The sequence below is a fragment of the Salmo trutta genome, chromosome 2 (assembly GCF_901001165.1).
Source record: "Salmo trutta chromosome 2, fSalTru1.1, whole genome shotgun sequence".
Taxonomy (NCBI): Eukaryota; Metazoa; Chordata; class Actinopteri; order Salmoniformes; family Salmonidae; genus Salmo; species Salmo trutta.
In genome coordinates, this window is record NC_042958.1 from 33,605,050 (window position 1) to 33,618,817 (window position 13,768).

The 13,768-nt window shown below is 45.6% G+C and overlaps 1 protein-coding gene across 5 annotated transcripts in view; it reads right to left on the reverse strand.

Moving 5' to 3' along the window:
• LOC115154269 (RNA-binding protein 33) overlaps nt 1-13,768 on the reverse strand; it is a 50,594-nt gene that overhangs the window by 4,592 nt on the left and 32,234 nt on the right. For 2 of the 5 annotated variants that reach the window (XM_029700328.1, XM_029700321.1), the window contains exons 11-18: nt 12,421-12,556; nt 9,899-10,281; nt 8,741-9,034; nt 8,203-8,505; nt 7,324-7,962; nt 1,537-1,710; nt 345-608; nt 82-170 (exon numbers count right to left, since the gene is read on the reverse strand). In XM_029700328.1, the coding sequence (XP_029556188.1) occupies nt 82-170; nt 345-608; nt 1,537-1,710; nt 7,324-7,962; nt 8,203-8,505; nt 8,741-9,034; nt 9,899-10,281; nt 12,421-12,556 (2,282 nt within the window). Of the gene's footprint in view, nt 1-81; nt 171-344; nt 609-867; nt 1,711-7,323; nt 7,963-8,202; nt 8,506-8,740; nt 9,035-9,898; nt 10,282-12,420; nt 12,557-13,768 lie in introns of those variants that run through there. The other 3 variants (XM_029700336.1, XM_029700345.1, XM_029700354.1) reach the window with 3 other exon arrangements.

The window sequence follows — 13,768 nt, forward strand, 5'->3', positions numbered from 1 at the left end:
TAGGCCCTATTTTAGAGAGATGGGCCTCATTAGGATTTGTGGGTTTTAAAAAGGGAGAGTGAAACAAAGTGGTTTATTTACCTGTTGAAGCTGACTTGGAAACTCAGGGCATGCTGGGGATTGTGAAATTTGGCAATAGCTTTCCTCTGATGGGGCAGCATTTTGAACATCTGTAGCCGAATAAGCAGAAGAAGGGAAGAGCATGCGTTTAGAACAGGGCAGTTGCTGCTACTCTCATCTCAAACTTCTCTCATCCATATTGGGCCCTGGTTGAAAGTAGCACACTATATGTGGAAAATAGGGTGTTGTTTGGGACACAGACATGGGGGGGGGGGGGGGCATACCTGGATGGGGCCGATGGAGTTGAGCAGGTTTTGGAGCTGCGTGTCCGTGGTGGATGTAGACAGGCCGTCTATGGACACAGTGCAGGCCTGGCTGTCCCCCGTCCCCGCCCCTCGCTGATTCTGTCTGGTGGGCATCAGGCGCCCACACCCCAGCTGACCCGCTCCTCCTGCCCCCGCTGCCCCTCTGGCTCTGCCACGCCCCAGCTGACCCGCTCCTCCTGCCCCCGCTGCCCCTCTGGCTCTGCCACGCCCCGGGACAACCACCTGTACCAGGCAGAGAGGAAAGCAAGGGGTGGGGGGGGGGGGGAAGAAAGAGAGAGAGAGAGAGAGAGAGAGAGAGAGAAAACTGCTTGAACCTCTTATGCAAGCATGTTTATGTTTTAATTCCGTATCCAGCCGAGCGGAGACGAGATGTCTGACACATCTACCAGGGTCTACTGTTTTTCAGCATGAGTGAAAATTCAACAACCGGATGGTTTTCCTCCCTTCTATCTTCCCAAACACCTCCAGGCTGCTGAGCTGCTTTTTCTTGATTGACTCATCATATTTCTACATACGGCATCAACGTCAAGCCATGACGACTGCTGCCTGCGCGCTGTGTGCATCTGCTGCATCCAGGGAAAGACCCCAGAGTACGGAGAAGAGAACCAGCCAGGCGTCATGGTGGCTGACTCACCCGGTCAGCGTCGCCGAGCTGAGGGTGTCCGCCGAGACGGCGGGCTGCTGACAGGCGTGCAGAGATGCCAGGAGACCCTGTGTAGCATCTGTGTCACGCCGACTCTCAGCTTGTCAACATTGCAATACCTGGCATACTGGCCTGTCATATTACTAGAGCTACTCAAAATGGTAAACCTACTAAATGGCAGGGGAATGCCAGAGGTATAAAAAACATATAGAGAATAGCAATGTGCTCAGAGGATTTCTTACATTTATATTTAAGATGAAAGACCTAGGTACCACTCCTATCCAAAACACAACACCTGTCCTTAACAAATATGACAGTATTAGACAATTTTGTATCATTTCATCAGAGGAAACACATGTTCTGTCCAAAATGGCACCCCATATGGCTCTGGTCAAAAGTAATGCACTATGTAGGGAATAGGATGTCATTTGGGAAATTTTAAATGTTTTTATGTATTTTGTGTAGTGGTGGTAATGGTGCTAAGTGTGAGGAGGGTGAACAACCTACCCTGTTGCCCAGGCCCCCTCTGTCCCCCTGTGTGACCAGGCCCTGTATGGGCTGTCCTCCAGGGGGGTTGGCCAGGGTTATCTTCCTCACTGGGCCCTGGCGGAGATGGGGGGCTGGCCTGGTGGCCTGCTGCTGCTGCTGGATGGGGGCGCTGATACCACTCACATCTGCTCCCTGGAGATCACACAGCACAGGGAAAATAAATAGACTGCAGGGCTGCGTCCCAAATTGCACCCTTTTCCCTATATACTGTGCGTTCAGAAAGTATTCACACCCCTTGCCTTTTTCCACATTTTGTTGTTACAGCCTGAATTTAGAATGGATTAAATTGACATTAGTCACTGGCCTACACCCAATACCTCATAATGTCAACGTGGAATTATGTTTTTGACATTTTTACAAATTAATAAAGAATTAAAAGCCAAAATGTCTTGGGTCAATAAGTATTCAACCACTTTGTTATGGCAAGCCTAAATAAGTTGAGTAAAAATGTGCTTAACAAGTCACATAAGTTGCATGGACACACTCTGTGTGCAATAATAGTGTTTAAGGTATCAACAAAAAATATATAAAAAAATTATTGGATGAAACATTGAATTTGGCACTACTGCTATTAGCCAACAGAAACGCATTGAATAACAGACTCAATACATGGAACAACAGATGGTCCCAAAAAATATCAAAAGGAAGTTTGTTCTGAAGTGCCTGTCCTACAGTTGAAGTCGGAAGTTTACATACACTTAGCTTGGAGTAATTAAAACTTGTTTTTCAACCAATTTCTTGTTAACAAACTATAGTTTTGGCAAGTCGGTTAGGACATCTACTTTGCACAGTCGTGGCCAAAAGTTTTCAGAATGACACAAATATACATTTTCACAGTCTGCTGCCGCAGTTTGTATGATGGCAATGTTATGAAGAGTGATCAGATGAATTGCAATTAATTGCAAAGTCCCTCTTTGCCATGCAAATGAACTGAATCCCCCCAAAACATTTCCACTGCATTTCAGCCCTGCCACAAAAGGACCAGTGATTCTCTCGTTAACACAGGTGTGAGTGTTGACGAGGGCAAGGCTAGAGATCTCTGTCATGCTAATTCAGTTTGAATAACAGACTGGAAGCTTCAAAAGGAGGGTGGTGCTTGGAATCATTGTTCTTCCTCTGTCAACCATGGTTACCTGCAAGGAAACACGTGCCGTCATCATTGTTTTGCACAAAAAGGGCTTCACAGGCAAGGATATTTCTGCCAGTAAGATTGCACCTAAATCAACCATTTATCGGATCATCAAGAACTTCAAGGAGAGCGGTTCAACTGTTGTGAAGAAGGCTTCAGGGCGCCCCAAGAAAGTCCAGCAAGCGTCAGGACCGTCTCCTAAAGTTGATTCAGCTGCGGGATTGGGGCACCACCAGTACAGAGCTTGCTCAGGAATGGCAGCAGGCAGGTGTGAGTGCATCTGCACGCACAGTGAGGCAAAGACTTTTGGAGGATGGCCTGGTGTCAAGAAGGGCAGCAAAGAAGCCACTTCTCTCCAGGAAAAACATCAGGGACAGACTCATATTCTGCAAAAGGTACATGGATTGGACTGCTGAGGACTGGGGTAAAGTCATTTTCTCTTTTCGATTGTTTGGGGCATCCGGAAAAAGCTTGTCCGGAGAAGACAAGGTGAGCGCTACCATCAGTCCTGTGTCATGCCAACAGTAAAGCATCCCGATACCATTCATGTGTGGGGTTTCTTCTTAGCCAAGGGAGTGGGCTCACTCACAATTTTGCCTAAGAACACAGCCATGAATAAAAAATGGTACCAACACATCCTCCGAGAGCAACTTCTCCCAACCATCCAGGAACAGTTTGGTGGAAGGCTACCCGAAACGTTTGATCCAAGTTAAACAATTTAAAGGCAATGCTACCAAATACTAATTTAGTGTATGTAAACTTCTGACTCATTAGGAATGTGATGAAAGAAATAAAAGCTGAAATAAATAATTCTCTCTGCTATTATTCTGACATTTCACATTCTTAAAATAAAGTGGTGATCCTAACTGACCTAAGACAGGGAATTTTTACTAGGATTAAATGTCAGGATTTATGAAAAACCGAGTTTAAATGTATTTGGCTAAGTTGTATGTAAACTTCTGACTTCAACTGTATATCTGAGAGAACTAAGAAATGATTTATCCTCTTATTTTAGGCACTAAACTCCATATATACATCCATTCATTTTTTAAACTGGTACCAGGGACCTTTTGATAAGTCTTAGGAGTGGTCATAATAGTTTGCAGGCCAAACCATTACAGATGTTTTTGTAAGAAGAACGATTTTCTGGATGTCTCATGGTCTGACAAACACCACTCTAGCTCTGCCACCTTTCACCGCAGATGCGGAAATGCAATATCGGCAGACGCGGTGGATTGAGACGCAGCCCAGGCAAAAAAACTGATATCTTTAGCTTAAACAGATGGATTTTGATAATCATTTTTTATTATTATGTTAATTCGATTTCTGTAGGGGCGCGGAAATTGTAGGCCAAGGATTAACATGATTTTTTTGTGACTACCTTATCTCTGTAGACCTGGGAGGTTTTCCTATGGTTGGCTAAGAAGGGCACCTATTGGTAGATGGGCAAAATAAAAAGCAGACATTGAATATCTCTTTGAGCATGATGAAGTTATTTATTACACTTTGGATAGTGTATCAATACACCCAGTAACTACAAAGATACAGGCGTCCTTCCTAACAGAGTTGCCGAAGAGGAAGGCAACTGCTTAGGGATTTAACCATGAGGCCAATGGTGACTTTAAAACAGTTACAGAGTTTAATGGCTGTGATAGAAGAAAACGGAGGATGGATCAACAACACTGTAGTTACTCCACAATACTAACCTAATTGACAGAGTGAAAAGAAAGAAGCCTGTACAGAATAAAACACGTTCCAAAACATGCATCATGTTTGCAAAAAAAGTAATACTAAAATAATACTGCAAAAAATGTGGTAAAGCTTTGTCCTGAAAACAAAGTGTTATGTTTGGGACAAATCCAATAAAACAGAGTACTGAGTATCACTCTCCATATTTTCAAGCGTAGTGGTGGCTGCATCATATTATGGGTATGCTTGTAATCTTTAAGGACTGGAGAGTTTTTCAGGATAAAAAAAAAGACACGGAATGGAGCTAAGCACAGGCAAAATCCTAGAGGAAAACCTGGTTCAGTCTGCTTTCCACCAGACACTGGGAGACAAATTTACCTTTCAGCAGGACAATAACCTAAAACACAAGGCCACATTTACACTGGAGTTGCTTACCAAGAAGACAGTGAATGTTCCTGAGTGGCTTTGACTTAAATCTACTTGAAAATCTATGCCAAGACCTGAAAATGGTTGTCTAGCAATGATCAACAATTTTGAAAAGAATAATGGGCAAATGTTGCACAATCCAAGAGTGGAAAACTCTTAGAGACTTACCTATAAAGACTCACAGCTGTTATCGCTGCCAAAGGTGCTTCTATAAAGCATTGACCTGGGGGGTGTGAATACTTAAGTAAATTATATAAATCTGTATTTCATTTTCAATAAATTTGCTAAAATGTCATGCTTTTAGTTTGTCATTATGGGGTATTGTGTGTAGATGGGTGAACAGCAATTCTATTTCATCCATTTTGAATTCAGGCTGTAACACAACAAAACGTGGACTAAGTCAAGTGGTATGAATACTTTCTGAAGGCATTGCACTCCTTTTGACTTATTGTAGTGCACTACCCATAGGGAGTTCTGGTCAGAAGTTGTGCACTTTGTAGGGAATAGGTTGCCATTTCGGACGTATACCCTTTGATCAATTGCCTTTCCACACATTTCTTGGTTTTAACACACAGTTATACAGTGTATTGTCCGACTGGAGTGCTAAGTCCTTGAAAACAATACAAGTGCCCGGCGATGCAGAGAATACAGACCGATCACGGATTCCAGAATGGTTGAAAAAGATCCTGCCGAAATGGACCGCCAGAGCAATGTCTGAGGCGAGTCTGGCTTCCCCGTTCACACCTTACAATACCCATGAAGACATTAGCTTTGAGGTGGAGCAGTGTGGGCCTCATGCTGTGAATGGATACAACATGGGATGGTGGATGGACACTCTCGTTATTAAATAGAGTTACAGATAGCTAGGGCTGTGCAGCCTACGATTACCATGCATACACACACACGACACACAAACGCGCACAGGCTGACACAGCTGAAAGGTCGTCTCCCGTCTCCTCTCTTATTCTAAATGTGACAGATCAATACCGGGGAGGGAGAGAACGGTGGAGAGAAAGACAGCAGTGATATATATGACTGACCCGTCTCTTGCCGTCCCCCCCGTCCCCCCCCCAGCAAATGGATTAATCCTCCTATAGAAATCTACAGCTGCTGATTGCACCCATCAGATGCTAAGCTGCATTACAACCGAGTGACATGTTCCCTGTCCCTTTACCCCTCCCCCTCTACTCTCCACCCCACTTGCTTTTGTGCCGCATTGTAGGGCCCTGTTCTGTCTGATGAAAATTTTATTTCCCCCCTTATCTGCGCTGCCTAAGCTATACAAATCCAAATCCCTCCAAAGTGGTGACTCTTTTTTACACAGGTATTATGGCGCAGAGCCGCCCTGTTAAAGGAAGATTAATTGCCACGCGTCGGGGTTTGACGGTTGACGTTTCTATAGCTCACACACCTGAGAGACGGCTGATGGAGAGCGCGAGAGGGAGGGAGAGAGAAGGAGAGGGCGAGGGAGAGAACATTGTCAAGCTGCCGTCGATGACAGCGGAACAATGTGGAAGAGAGAGCATCAGGAGAATCTGCTTTTCAGCACAGCTATGGGCTTCCTCCCTCTCTCTCTTTCTCCCTCTGAGATGCAGCACTTCAGATAGCTCGGCACAGGTTTCTATTAACGCAGCTGACACCTAGTTATCTTAATCTAAGGCAGCAGAGAGAGAGAGAGCCTGCAATTCAGCCTTTACAACCTTACCCTCTGGGATGGCGGCAACGCAGCTTACTCCAAAATACTATCACGTCTCACAAAGGCCTCATCAACAACAAATATGAATGTTTGAACACAAAGCCATTTCCAATTTACAAACGAGTTGAATTCATAATTAAGGCGGCGGCAGTGACTTGATCAAATGAGAATAAAATGATCGACGCTGACAAAGGAGGGATTGAATCGGGACACAGTTGGCTTATAACGCTCTTTTCTTTTTACACTTCAAGTTCCGTTGTCTTTATCTTTTTGCCTTTAAAAGGACAGACGCCAACCTTTCGTAAGGGCAGTGGACTGGTGTCGCTACCAAATAAATGCTATAAATGTCAGATGAATGCCAGACAGTTTATTGACTGGCGCCTTTCACTATTTAAAGGTAATATTAGTGTGGAAGCACCTAATCTTCAATACCACCACTCAAACAAAGGGAATCAGACACTTTATGGATCCATTTTGCCAACATGAAACCGACAGAGCCATATGTCATTCGGAATAGGTTACATAAAATTAGTTCCTCCTATGGAGTGAGTGACATTTAAAAGTACCTGGAAATTCTTAAGTTGAATTCAAGGGAACAATGATGGGGGGGTGGAGGGACAAAGGCACTAACCAAACAATAAAGATACCGTTTGTCTAAGGTTGTAAAATTCCAGTACATTTTCCCAAATGTCCATGTTTTCCAGAAATCCTTGTCAAAGGATTTCAGATTTCCCCCCTGATTCCGTGAATTTTGCAATCCTATATTTGTCAGGTCTAAAAACAAATGACCAAAACAGGCACTCACCCCTCCTAGAAGCTTGACAACTCTGACTTTCTGTGGGATGTGTGGCCCCGCTCTGTCTCCACTATTGGCTCGCTGCATCACAGTTCTCTTCACCCCTGACTTAGGCCCCAGAGCCTGGGCCTGGCCTGGACTCAGACCTGCCATCAGGGCTCCCTGCATGGGCATGTTCCCCAGGGCAGTGGCCCCCCCTGGTCTGATAGGGTTCAGCTGGGTAACGTTCCTCCTCTGCTGCTGTTGTTGTTGCTGGGCCTGCTGGGTAGGTTTGGGACCGGGGCCCATGTTCTGCGCCTGTTGGCCCCCCTGCCAGCCTGGCGCTGGGGCTTGCTGACCCTGGCCCTTGGTCATCTGCAGGCGGGTCTTCACGTTCTGGCGGAGCGCGGGGGCCGTCGGTGGAGTGCCGTTGGGAGGGAAGGCAGTAGAACCTTGCTGGGGCTGTTGGGGTTTAGGTGGAAACTGCCTTTGCTGCTGTTGTTGTTGTGGGTCACCCTGGCCGTTGATGCGCTCCAGAAGCTCCTTCTTGCGGACGCCGGCTTGCATCTGCCTCCTCATCTCCTTCCTCTTCAGGATCTCCTCCCGGAGTCGCTTCTGCTCCTCGATCTTCAGACGGTACTGCCGCGTCTCTTCGTCCTCATCGGGATCCTGCAACCAACCAAACACTATGAGAAACATCACACTCACACTCTCCATGAGCTAGTAACACGGGTAGCATCCCCAATGGCACCCTATTCCCTATATAGTGCACTACTTTTGACCAGAGCCCTATTTACACTATGTAGGGAATAGGGTGCCGTTTGGGACGCACACAAAAGTAGTGTCTAAATAAAACGGTGTTGAGGTCATGGCCAAAACGGGGAAACAAACATGTGGTGCAGGACTGACCTGTACTGCTATGTTTGGCTGAGTGCCTGTGGAATCACTGCGAACCACCGTTCTTTCAGGTGGTCCAGGTAGCTGTGCTGCAGCCTTGTTGGCAACAGTAGGCTGGGCTCTCCCTCTGCCACTGCCGGGGACCGGCCAAGCGTTCAGGCTCGGTCGCACCCCCGACTGCATTGCCCTGGCAACGGGCCTGATGTTGGGCGCCGAGGCGGGGCGGACATTGTTCATGTTTTGGTTGCCAGGTGCCACGGGGAGCTCGCGGAGGTTGCTGTTGCGCTGGGGAAGGACTTTCAGTGCAGGAGGGTTCTGTGGAAGGGGGGAAGGATTTGTATTTTGTTAGTCTTTTGATCACAATGATATTCTAAATCACTAGCCAGTTCCGAACTGACATTAGCTTCATATATCTATATAACCAATGTGATTTTTTTTTCTTCTGTGCACGTTGGGTTTTTGATTGAAAGCAAAGCACATTGATTCCTTTGAAATCAGTTGGAACGTGTCATGAATCCAAATAGTCCTATGACCGATAGTGGCTGCTCACCATCCTGGGCCTGATGGGGGCGTTCCGTTGCTGTGGGTGGGGTCCGCCAGGGTGCGTCTGTCTGGGGCTGCCGTGCTGCTGCATCTGGTGAAAGAGGGGCTGGCCCTGCCCACCGCCGTGGTGCATCATGGGGCCTTGCCGCTGCTCGTTGGGGTGGAGCTGGTGCTGTGGGTGGTGGTGGGGGGGCGGCTGAGACAGGTCCTGTCTGTGGTGCTGCTGCTGTTGTTGTTGATGGGAGAGAGGCAAGTCGTGATGCTGGAGGTGCGAGTGGGGAGGGCCGTGCTGCATCAAGCCCTAGTTTTAATTTCAACGCAAAAAGACAAAGCGGGCAGAATGAGTGATTCTGACAGACAGGGTAAAAGATTGACTGTTTTGACTTACAACTTTTTTTTAAATCCCCCCCAAAAATCAGCCACACTTCTAAAGTTCTCATATGCAGACGATTGGAGCGTCTTTAAGGAGATACGGTTACATGCATATGATTAACCTCCAATCGGTGTCCTCATATAGCCGCGGCAACAGAGGTAGAACAATGAGCCGTACACTAGAGGGCACTCTTGTCTGCGCCTCACCATTTATACCGCATAGGAAGGTCTCTGAGAAATATTAGCTGTTTTCATGACTTTTTCACTAAACAGGGAATATTCAACAAGCGGTTCCAATATTTTTATAACCGAGTAAGAATGGTACAAAATTCATTTAGAATAAGGACCATATATCAAATTTGATATGTATCCCGACAGGTATTGTATAATTTATTTTATTTAACCTTTATTTAACTAGGCAAGTCAGTTAAGAACAAATTCTTATTTACAATGACGGCCTAGGAACAGTGGGTTAACTGCCTTGTTCAGGGGCAGAAGGACAGATTTTTACCTTGTCAGCTCGGGGATTCGATCTAGCAACCTTTCGGTTACTTGCCCAACGCTCTAACCACCTGCCGCGCCAGAATCACTAATTGTGAAGAAGCTTGTAAAAACCCACAGTATACAAAATGTGATTCACATCTAAGTGATTTCCATCTATGCCCAGTTAATACTTAAGCAATAGACAACACATACCTAGTTGTGGACCAACCCCTGAATCATTCCACTCCACATTGCACAGGCAAAGCGCAGGCCACCGCCACACACGTACATTGGTAGAAGATTCACTTACTCTCATCCGTACCTGCATCCCAAACTGGAGCTGCTGCAGGGGGAAGGGCCCGGGGGGCACCTGCTGCTGCTGAAACCCGGGCTGAATGTGGCCCATGAAGGGCCTGGTGTTGGGGGGTCCGCCGAGCCCTGTCAGGCTGGCCATGCCCTGGTGGTGGCCCTGGGGGTGGCCCTGGGGAGGCAGATTGGGTCTGGGGGGCTCTCTCTGGAACAGCCCTAGCTGGCCCCCTGGACCCTGGCCTGGCTGGTTGAACCCTCCTAGGCCTGGCTGGTTGAAGGCCATGTGGCCCTGGCTGGGGATCTGATGGTTGTTACTGTTTATGAGTAAGCCAGGGTTCTGGTGATCGAACATGTGCTGCTGTTGCCCAGGGAACCGCCCTGGGTCTATAGAACAGGAGGGGAAGTAGGAGGGAGGAAAAATCCACAACAGAGACGTCAAGTTGTTTGCTGCGTCGCCACATTTCCCACTCACTTTAAATACATGAGACAGCGACTGCCTCGAGTCTTGGCTGCACAGACTAAGGCTGGGGGAAGCACCACACATAGGCCTACATCTCTATCAACAGAAAATAACACAACACCAATATATGATGGTATTTAATTCCACATAAGCAGTGATTAGAAAATGTGTGATACGCTTGTATATTAGGAGCCCCGACTCATTCGAAAGCATGTAGGTGTACATACATACAGTGCCTTCAGAAAGTATTCACACCCCTTGACTTCTTCCACATTTTGTTGTGTTATAGCCTGAAGAGAACATGTATTAAATTGAGAACCTGGCCTACACAGAATACCCCATAATGTCAAAGTGGAATTATGATTTTTGTGATTTTTTTTACAAATGAAGTAAATATTAAAAGCTGAAGTGTCTTGAGTCAATGTATTCAACGCCTTTGTTATGGCAAGCATAAATAAGATCAGGAGTACAAATGTGCTTAACAAGTCACAGAATAAGTTGCAAAGACTGACTCTGTGTGCAATAATAGTGTTTAACATGTTTTTTTGAATGACTACCTTATCTCTGTACAACCACACATACAATTAGGTCCCTCAGTCGAGCAGTGAATTTCAAACATAGATCCAACCACAAAGACCAGGGAGGTTTTCCAATGCCTCACAAAGAAGGGCACCTATTGGTAGATGGGGAACAAAATTTGACATTGAATATCCCTTTGAGCATGGTGAGATATAGGTGTCCTTCCTAACTCAGTTGCTGGAGAGGAAGGAAACCGCTCAGGGATTTTACCAATGGGCCAATGGTGACTTTAAAACAGTTAGAGAGTATAATGGCTGTGATAGGAGAACACTTAGGATGGATCAACAACATTGTAGTTAATCCACAATATTAACCTCATTGACAGTGAAAAGAAGGAAGCCTGTACAGAATAAAAATATTCCAAAACTTGCATCCTGTTTGCAACAAGGCACTAAAGTAATACTGCAAAAAATGTGGCAAAGTAATTCACTTTTTGTCCTGAATACAAAGTGTTATGTTTGGGGCAAATCCAATACAACACAATACTGACTACCATACTCCATATTTTCAAGCATAGTGATGGCTGCATCATGTTATGGGTATGCTTGTAATCGTTAAGGACTCGGCAGTTTTTCAGGATAAAAAAGAAATGTAATGGCAAAATCCTAGAGGAAAACCTAGTTCAGTCTGCTTTCCACCAGACACTGGGAGACGAATTTACCTTTCAGCAGGACAACAACCTACAACACAAGGCCACATCTACACTGGAGTTGCTTACCAAGAGCACAGTGCTTGTTCCTGACTTAAATCTGGTTGAAAATCTATGGTAAGACCTGAAATTGGTTGTATAGCAATGATCAACAACCAATTTGACAGAGCTTGAAGAATACATTTAAAGAAATGGCAAATGTTGCACAATCCAGGTGTGGACAGCTCTTAGAGACTTACTCAGAAAGGCTCACATCTGTAATCGCTGCTAAAGGTGATTCTAACATGTATTGACTCAGGGGGTTGAATGCTTATTCATCTAATCAAGATGTACTTTTTTAGAAAAGTACCCATTTTTCTTCCACTTTTACATTAGAGTATTTTGTGTAGGTCGTTGACAAAAAAATCTAATTAAATTCATTTTAATCCCACTTTGTAACAACAAAATGTAGAAAAAGTCAAAGGGTGTGAATACATTCTGAAGGCACTGTATAACATTAATTTAGTTAATGGAACTCTGCAATTACGCTCGCAGCGTACCCTGAAGGTATACTGCTAGGGGTTAATGCCCAGAAGGCTTAGATATGCTAAGAGAGACGATTTAACCCCTTAAAGGCAGGGAAGGACACGTGGGTGGGCAAGCTAGGTGTGTGTGTCTAGGTGAGGAGGTTTGCGTCCCAAATGGCACCCTGTTACCTATATAGCGCACTACTTATGACGAGCGGGCCCTGGTCAAAAGTAATTCACTATATAGGGAATAGGGTGACATTTGGGACAAAAGTAGTGCACTAAATAGGAAAAAAAGGTGCCATTTGGGATGCAGGCTGTGGTCTTACCCCCGATAAAGAAGGGCTCTCTGTCCTGGGGGGCGGGGGGAGGCTGGTTCCTCCAGGGCTCCATGTGATGGGGGGGCCTCTGGGGCGGCTGGCCAAAATTACCAGGCATGTGCTGCTGCTGGAAGTCCCCTGATCCCTGTGAGGGGGGAGAGGTGCACACACACTCACTCATACATTGAATTCCACATTGGGAACCACAGCAATCACAAACTAATTAAAACTAATGAAAAGGGTGCATTTCGGGTAACAATATTATACTACAGAGGGAGTGAGTGCTCAGAATTGATTCTCATTAGGCACGATGTTGACTTGGGTAAAATGTATCAATGTTTACACCATTTTGTGAGAAATACCATTGAGAGTAAACCTCTAAATTCACTAGTGTTCATTAGCATCCTAAGCATTGTGACAAAAAAATCTGCCATCTTGGCCAGAAAAACATTAATTCGAGAAACTGTTAAAAAATCGTAATCAATCTTATAACACAATGGATCTCTATGGTAAACCTGCACTAAAGCCAACATAGATCTTTGTTGACGGGACCTGCTCGCGTTTCGGGAACATGGACGGCAAAGCATATTGGGCTGGTGTTAACATATTGGGCTGGTGTTAGATTAGTGCTAATTTCTTTGTTTCATCTACCTATTGTGTATGTACAATAGCTTTCCACACAGCACACAATCCCCCCCCAGTGCTCCGTCTAGTCTACCTTCAAGGAAAAGCAGCAGATAACGATCCCATAATCCCTCCTCGGAATAAGATCCCTCCCCCCCTCATAGCCTGTCTCTCCTTTATTCGCTTAAACATCCGTCTCTGTTGAAAAATTAACCTTCAACTCAACATGTGGCACTTCCACAACTGGGTTGCTCAGACCTCCATCCTCCTCGCCCCTTTGTAAATTGCTTAAAATGCTATCTAGGCTTAATCCACCTTGATTCGCCGGTAGACTGCCGGCATTTAGAGAGGGATAGAGGCGCGTTTTGAATGCTGGAAGGGAGAGAGAGTCGCCAAAGTTACTTAACAGAAAGTTAATCAACGGGGCTTAACGAAGCAGAGGACAAGAGGGAGCGGATCATATTGTTAGTTTGGACATTATCGCTCTGTTCCAAAGGTCAGTCCGGTTTGCACAATGGAGACTCGGTTGTCTACATAACACCTCTGAAAATTTGTATGAATTTGATAACGCGGCTCATCCGCTCTGAGTGCTAATCCTTGATAAACAGGCTGAGAGGTGCTCAATGTGTAACTGATGCTGCAGATATCCCTCTCGGAAAGAGAGGGCAAGCTAAAACAAACGTCATACAATGGACCGGGCCATATGTCAAACCATTCACTGAGAAATGGAAAT